The sequence below is a fragment of the Nycticebus coucang genome, chromosome 22 (genome assembly GCF_027406575.1).
Source record: "Nycticebus coucang isolate mNycCou1 chromosome 22, mNycCou1.pri, whole genome shotgun sequence".
NCBI classification, from domain to species: Eukaryota; Metazoa; Chordata; class Mammalia; order Primates; family Lorisidae; genus Nycticebus; species Nycticebus coucang.
Window position 1 is genome coordinate 36,736,513 of NC_069801.1, and position 7,356 is coordinate 36,743,868.

Consider the following 7,356-nt stretch of genomic DNA (forward strand, 5'->3'; position numbering starts at 1 on the left):
CGACCCATTTCCCCTCTGACCGAAGCGGCGCTGTCCCTGACCGAGCTGCGGGAGAGAGGTGGGTCTCGGGTGGGCCTGAGGTTGCGGGGGGAAGGCAGACACGACTTTGCGGGGAACTCCGAGCACGCCCCTTTTCCTCTTACCGAGGAGTTGGAGGCTATTGCTTTCCTCCCCAGACCCAGTGGTAGGCAAAGAGGCCCTGTAGTCCCTCCGCTGCTCCAAACCCTGTCCCTGTCTCCTGGTCCGCGCGGCCGGTCTGCTGTCCCCACGCCCCTGTCTCCCGGCCCTTCGGTTGGCCTGTGTGTACTCCACTTCCCTTCGCTCCTCGCCCTCCTTTCCCACCCCTCCGGTCCCAAGCCCAGCGGCCTCCCTGAACCCAGCTCCTGCTCTCCAGAACGCTGTAGTGTTGGACTCCGCCATTGGCTTCTTTCTCGCCTTGCCTCACAAAACTCAGCCTGTTGTGCCCTGGTTTTCGACACCTCTGATGGCAGCCTTTGCCCGTCGTGCCCTAACATCTTATCGGACCCTCTGACTCCTTTGTTCCTTCTCTATCTGACACGTTATCTACGCCCGCTGTGAGTCCCTGTTTTCATCATCTTGCCCATAGTCTTTCTAAGCTCCTCTCTCCCCAGCCCTCGACCCTGAACTTTGGTGCTTCAGACATTTCAGCTTGACCTCCTCCCTTTAACCCAGACCCTTCGCCTTCATCGTCTGTAATCGCCCACCTTCTTGACCCTTACTTCTTAGACTTGGCTCCGTCTCCACTGTGTCTAAAACCCCTTCCACCATTACCTCCACCCATGCTGCTGAGCCCTAGGAAGACCCATAGGCCCCTCTATCCCCTAAATCTCTGAGAAGTGATGTGAAAATGCCTCTGTACTTCAGCTGCACTGTTTTCTCAATAGGTAGTGGGCTCCCTGTCTCTGCAAGTCCCAGTCTTGCTCACTCAGCCTGTAAATCCTAGCTCAAACCTCACATCTTCCATGGAGCTACTCATCTCTGATCTTGTCAGAGAAATATGCCTGTGTCATCTGAATTCCTGTGGCACTGTCTTTTATCTCTTTTCTTCCTTCCTTCTCTCCTTTCTTTCTCTCCTTTTCTTGCTCCAATACTAGTGTAATGGTTAAAAGCCACTTACTTTGGAGTGATGGGCAGAGGCCTCATTTCTGTCACTTATTTGCTATGTGCCCTTGGGCAAGTTAACTTAATTTCTCTGACCCTCAATTTTCTCATCTTTAAGGTAAGGATGATGTGAAATGAAATGACATGATTGTATGGCTCTTAGTTCTGGGCCTCACACTTGGTATGAGCTTAAAAAAAGTTAACTATTATTTGTTTCTCTATAATGTGCCAGATACTGTGCTAGGCACTGAGGAGGGGCTACAAAGGTGACTAAGGCACAATCCCTGTCCCCTGGAATTTAACCTTCTGCGTTGTGTGACAGTTTCTAGAGTTCATGGTCTGTTGCACTACATTGTGTCATAAACTCTTGGAAGGTGGTCATAATCCTAAAACTTTCTGCTTTATATTGACACAGCTTTCAGCCTTGGATTAAGCTAGAGCTTAGTAAAGTATAGTTTCTGAGTCAAAGTTTTGGAAGTGAGTGAAGGCCATGTAGCTCATTGCATAGAGAAAGATGCTGGAGCCCTAGATGGGGTAGGTGGTGGTGGGGAGTGACTCATTAATTCAAAACACATTTGGGCATCCAGCCTTGTGCTGCAGATTACTAAGATGACCCAGTCCCTTTCCTTAACTTGCATATAAACTACCAATGGAAACAGTCATGCAAACAGGTTAATTGCAAAAAGCTATAAAAGCAAACATAATTCTGTGGGGGCATAAAGGAGACTGCTGGGGACCAAGGGGTGAGAATAGACACAAGCATGAAATGGGTTCTGGAGACAGGTCTGGCCTGCCTTTATTCAACTCATTGAACACTTTTAAGGATCTACTATATATGCCTCCCACTACTCTAATTTTTTTTTCCTTTTTTTAAGACAGAGTCTCACTCTATCACACTGGGTAGAATGCCATGGACTTATAGCTCACAACAACCTCAAACTCTTGGGCTCAAGCGATCCTCCTGCCTCAGCCTTTCATGTAGCTGGGTCTATAGGTAGTTGCCAAGATGCCTAGCTAGTTTTTCTGTTGTTTATAGAGACAGAGTCTTGCTCTTACTCAGGCTGGTCTGGAACTCCTGAGCTCAAGCAGTCCACCCGCCTCAGCCTCCCAGAGTGCTAGGATTATAGATTGGCATGAGCCACGGCGCCCCAGCCTCCTCCCACTACTCTAGAAAATTTGGGTTACATAAGTGAATAAAACAAGACAAAGATCTTAGCTTTCATAGAACGTTTGTTGTAGCAGGGGTAGGTAGACAACAAATAATAGACATGAATAAATAGAATGTCAGAAAGTGGGATGTGCTATGGAGCAGGGGAACTGGGAATGTAGAAGGGGCTTGTAACTTTTGAAAGGATGGTCATGGAAAAGTGAACTTAAGTATCAAGGAATAAATAGTTTATGATGTTCACTTGCATTTTTGGAAGTGAAGCAAGACTTTAATGTTTCATGTTGCTTAAATTCTTCAAGAAACACTAACAAAAGCTAGGAACTTACAGCTTGCCTCCTATTGTTTTAAATAAAGTTTTATTGGAGCACAGCCACACTCATTGCCTTATGTGTTGTCTATGACTGCTTTCGTGAGACAATGGTAGAGTTGAGTAGTTACAACAGAGATTTTTATGGCCCTAAATGTTTGCTAAATATTTATTATATGGTCTTTTACAGGAAAAGTTTGCTGACCTCTGCTCCTTAAAGCTTTGAGGTTCTGTCTGTATTCACATTTTAGAAGTTATGTACAGTCTTACATTATTATTATGATTATTACTTGAAACAGAGTCTCACTTTGTTGCCTTTGGTAGAGTGCCATCACATCATAGTTCACAGCAACCTTAAAGTCTTGGGCTCAAGTGATTCTCTTGTCTCAGCCTCCTGAGTAGCTGGGACTACAGGTGCCCACCACAACACCCGGCTATTTTTTGGAGACAGGGGTCTCCCTCTTGCTCAAGCTGGTCTTGAACTCTTAAGCTCAAGCAATCCACCTGCTTCAGCCTCCTATAGTGCTAGGATTACAGGCGTGAGCCACTGTGTCTGGCTTATTGTATTATTTTTTAATTACATTTTCTTTTCTCCAAAGATCACTTAAAGCAGTGGTTCTCAACCTTCCTAATGCCGTGAACCTTTAATACAGTTCAAAGGGGTCGCGACCCACAGTTTGAGAAACACTGACTTAAAGGATCTTTCTCATTCTTGTATTCTTCACAGGGCTAGGACATAGTGTCTTCACAATCGCGATAGCACCTGTCATTTGCTAAATATTTGCTAAATGGCCAGCATGTGTCATACACTATAGTGAGAATTATAGGCATTTTCTCTTGTACAAAATCCCACAGTGTGGCTGGGAGACACAGTTTTAGTGATCAGGGGGTTGTGGCTCAGAATAATTGAATAATTTGTGGAGAGTTAAAAAGATAGTATGTGTTACCATTGTACTCCAATCCTAGCCATAGTTAGTACCTCTTTCTTTATTCTATGTTGCTTTTTTCCAAAAATACTTGTTGACTTGAAGGAATTATTGGTCTTTCATTTTCTATCCTCAGTGTCCTATCATAGTTAGTGCTTCCCTCCCTTATCCCTTTGTTCATGTCATTGTGGGCACATCTCCACCATTGTGGGCACTGCCTTTAGAAATGTTATTATTTCTTCAATGCCTAGAGGAAATACCATCACTCTTGTCTTATCAAAAGTACTTTTTTTCTTCCCTGCCTTCCCTGTCCTTGGCTGTAGGAACCCTAAAGAGCCTATGCAGCTTAGCAGATTTTACTGATGTTTGTGTAAAGTAATTTCTGTACAGGGGTGGGGGATAGTGTGGCTTGTACATCTGTGCCTATGTGTATCTTCGTGTATATTTGGTGTGTGAATGTGAGAATATGGCTGTAGACATGTGTGGTGTGTGTCTAGCCATGTATATGACTGTATGTGGTTGGAGTATGTGGTTAGGTGTGGCATGTGTGGTATGTGTGTGTGTTATGAGCATGTATGCTGTGTGTATGTGTGGCTGTATATGTGTGACTATGTGGTATGGTTGAGTGTGTTTGGTGATGTGTATGGCTGTGTGTCATGTGGGAATATGGGGGGTGTGTGTGTATGTGTGAGCCTGGGTGTATATGTGCATGTGTGTGGGGGGCTTAGTGTGGTGGAACTTAGCACTGACTAATCAGAATAGATACAGCTCAGGTCCCACAGTAGCTCTTGGAGGTCCCAGATGTTAACCCCTTTGTTGCTATCTAGTGAGGTCTGGAGAGGAGTGGGTAGCAGAAATCTTAGGAGAGTCAAAGGTGGATCTTATAAACCACTAGGAGAGCCTCAACAATATAGGTTTTGTTCAGTTCATTTTGAAAGCAGGGAAACAGATATATACTTTTAAAGAAGGTTTTTCAAAAAAGTGTAAACATAAAAGGAATTTTAGTTATAGTTAAGCAGAAAAACTGAACTCGTTCTGAAATGGAAGCTCTTTTACTTGCATACAAATTGTGGTGTAGATTGTCATTTTTAGTGGTATTGAGAAGAGTGATATGGCTGGGTATAGTGTCCTAATCCTAGCATGCCCGTAATCCTAGCCCTTTGGCAGGCTGAGGCAGGATGATTGCTGGAGCTCGGGAGTTGCAGATCAGCCTGAGCAAGAGCAATACCCCATCTCTACTAAAAAAACAGAAAAATTAGCTGGACCTTGTGATGGGTGCCTATAGTCCCAGCTACTTGGGAGGCTGAGGCTGGAGGATTGCTTGAACCTAGGAGTTTGAGATTGACGTGAGCAAGGCTGAAGCCATGGTACTCTAGCCTGGACAACAGAGTGAGACTCTGTCTTTAAAAAAAAAAAAAAAAAAAAGATTTTATTTGATTTTTTTATAAGACAGAGTCTCCCTATGTCACCGTGGGTAGAGTGCCGTAGTGTCACAGCTCACAGCAACCTCAAATTCTTGGGCTTAAGTGATTCTCTTGCTTCAGCCTCCCAAGTAGCTGGGACTACAGGCGCCCACCACAATGCCTGGCTATTTTTTTGTTGGAGTTGTCATTGTTTTAGCAGGCTTGGGCTGGGTTCGAACCTGCCTGCCTTGGTGTATGTGGCCAATGCCCTAACCACTGAGTTATGGGCACTAAGCCAAAAAAAAAAAGATACTATTTAAATTGCACAAATATCATCTGTTGGTAGTGGGCAAAACTGGTGCCTTCTTTTTGCATTGGTGAGTAGCTTTAAGTATCTGTGAAAGTTTGTCACTTGAAAGTTAATAAGGAAAGGCATTCTGTCCAAGTATTCCAGTTGACTGAGGTTATTTCTGATGGATGATTCTGTGGGGAAGGCGTACACCCCTTCAAAAAGAATAAAAGATTCCCTGTGGTCTGGCCTAACCGATGGAATAAAGGTATTGGCCATTTGTGTTCATTCCCAGGGTTCAAAGATGGGCAGTAAGAAGGAACAGAGTCCAGAACCACACATGCCTGAGGAAAGGGAAAGGGGTAAGCCTTGGAGAGTGGATGACTCGGAACGTCCTTGTGTCCCACCTGGGGAGAAGGAGCATGGGCAGGAGAGCCTATCTGAAGGACCACAAGAAACCTCTCCAGAAAAGCCATGGCAGAAAATCACTGCCCCAGCTCGAGAGCCAGGGAACCTCATTATTCATCCAAGGCCCGAGGCAGAGGAGAAGCCCTTTATATGTGCCCAGTGTGGCAAAACCTTCAATAATACCTCCAACCTGAGAACACACCAGCGGATCCACACTGGTGAGAAGCCATACAAGTGTTCGGAATGTGGCAAGAGCTTCTCTAGAAGCTCCAACCGCATCCGGCACGAGCGGATCCACCTGGAAGAGAAGCACTACAAATGCCCCAAGTGTCAGGAAAGCTTCCGCCGGCGCTCAGACCTCACTATACACCAGCAGGATCACCTGGGCAAGCGGCCATACCGCTGTGACATCTGCGGCAAGAGCTTCACCCAGAGCGCCACACTAGCTGTGCATCACCGGACCCACCTAGAGCCAGCTCCCTACATCTGCTGTGAGTGCGGGAAGAGCTTCAGCAATAGCTCCAGCTTTGGCGTGCACCACCGTACTCACACAGGCGAGAGGCCTTATGAGTGCACTGAGTGTGGGCGGACCTTCAGTGATATCTCCAACTTTGGAGCACACCAGAGGACTCACAGAGGGGAGAAGCCCTACAGGTGCACTTTATGTGGGAAACACTTCTCCCGGAGCTCAAATCTCATCCGCCACCAGAAAACACACTTGGGTGAGCAGATTGAAAAAGATTGTAGCTGAAGGACAAGCCCCACGTAGAGTGAGGGAGAGAAAGGAGACCCCAACCTAGTGGAGGAAGAAATCTTTGGATCTGCTGCTGCTACCTTGATCTCAAGCTCTGTATCCTTTGGAGGGAGAATGGTTTCCTATTGCCTCTGAAGGATCTGCAGGAAGGGACTCTGAGTCCCTAAGAAGGGACTCTGAGTAAAAATCCTTGCCTCTTTCCAGGTCAATTTCTTATCTGGAGAAATCAGAGTACCCAATTTTGGCTTCACCTTGGGGTGAAAGAGAAATGCAGTAGGCTTAGAATGCTCATGTTATTAGGGCAGCAGTGTCCTGGCCTTTGAAGAAGTACCTGTGAGATGGGTGTCACTATCTAAAGTCATCCAAATTGTTTATGAACTGCTTAGGGCAGTTCATAGTGGCCAGCTAGTTCCCATCTGCTGTGTCCCAGCTTTGTTTCTAGATCTCTAGCCTGGAAGGGAGTTGCCTTCCCTATGGAAGGGGCCTCCTTGGTCTGGAGAAGAGATCTGAGGAACTGCCTTAGGAATGAAAGGGAAGCTCTCAAGGAGCCATGATCCAGGGACCTGTACACTCCCCCACATTAGTTACTTTTTATTCCCTCAACCTGCCTCTGTTCCCCCTGAGTGATTAGCAGTAAAAACTTCTATGAAAAGGAACTGTGTACTTATTTGGGGAAGAGGGGAGCTGGGGAGATTGTTCCACTGCAGCCACTCTGAAAGGGAGTTGAATTCCAAGACAGACAGATGGGTAGCCACTCTGAAAAGCAAAGGAAAGCTGTCTGAGCTTCTGGGGGGGCTCAGAGGGAAAAGAAAGGAACTAACATTAAATAAGCATCCACTCCATGCTATCAATTCTACTAGTCATATTTACGTTCTTTATCTCAGTTTGTTATCACAGCAAAAGATGAGGAAACAAGTGAGGAAAGTTGAAGTTACTTGTGAATCACATAGCAGGTATGGGTAGAGCTATCGCTCATAGT

At 45.8% G+C, this 7,356-nt stretch overlaps 1 protein-coding gene across 1 annotated transcript; it reads left to right on the forward strand.

The window, feature by feature from the left end:
* ZNF691 (zinc finger protein 691) lies at window positions 1–7,029 on the forward strand. Its single transcript, XM_053577007.1, has 2 exons — window positions 1–58; window positions 5,511–7,029. Exon 2 carries the CDS (start codon window positions 5,520–5,522, stop codon window positions 6,372–6,374), a length of 855 nt encoding a protein of 284 aa, XP_053432982.1. The 5' UTR covers window positions 1–58; window positions 5,511–5,519; the 3' UTR covers window positions 6,375–7,029.
* The last annotated feature ends 327 nt before the right edge of the window (window positions 7,030–7,356 follow it).

What these genes read in the sequence shown, in the direction of transcription:
- ZNF691 (XM_053577007.1), top strand. Translation starts at nt 5,520, where the DNA reads ATGGGCAGTAAGAAGGAACAGAGTCCAGAACCACACATGCCTGAGGAA.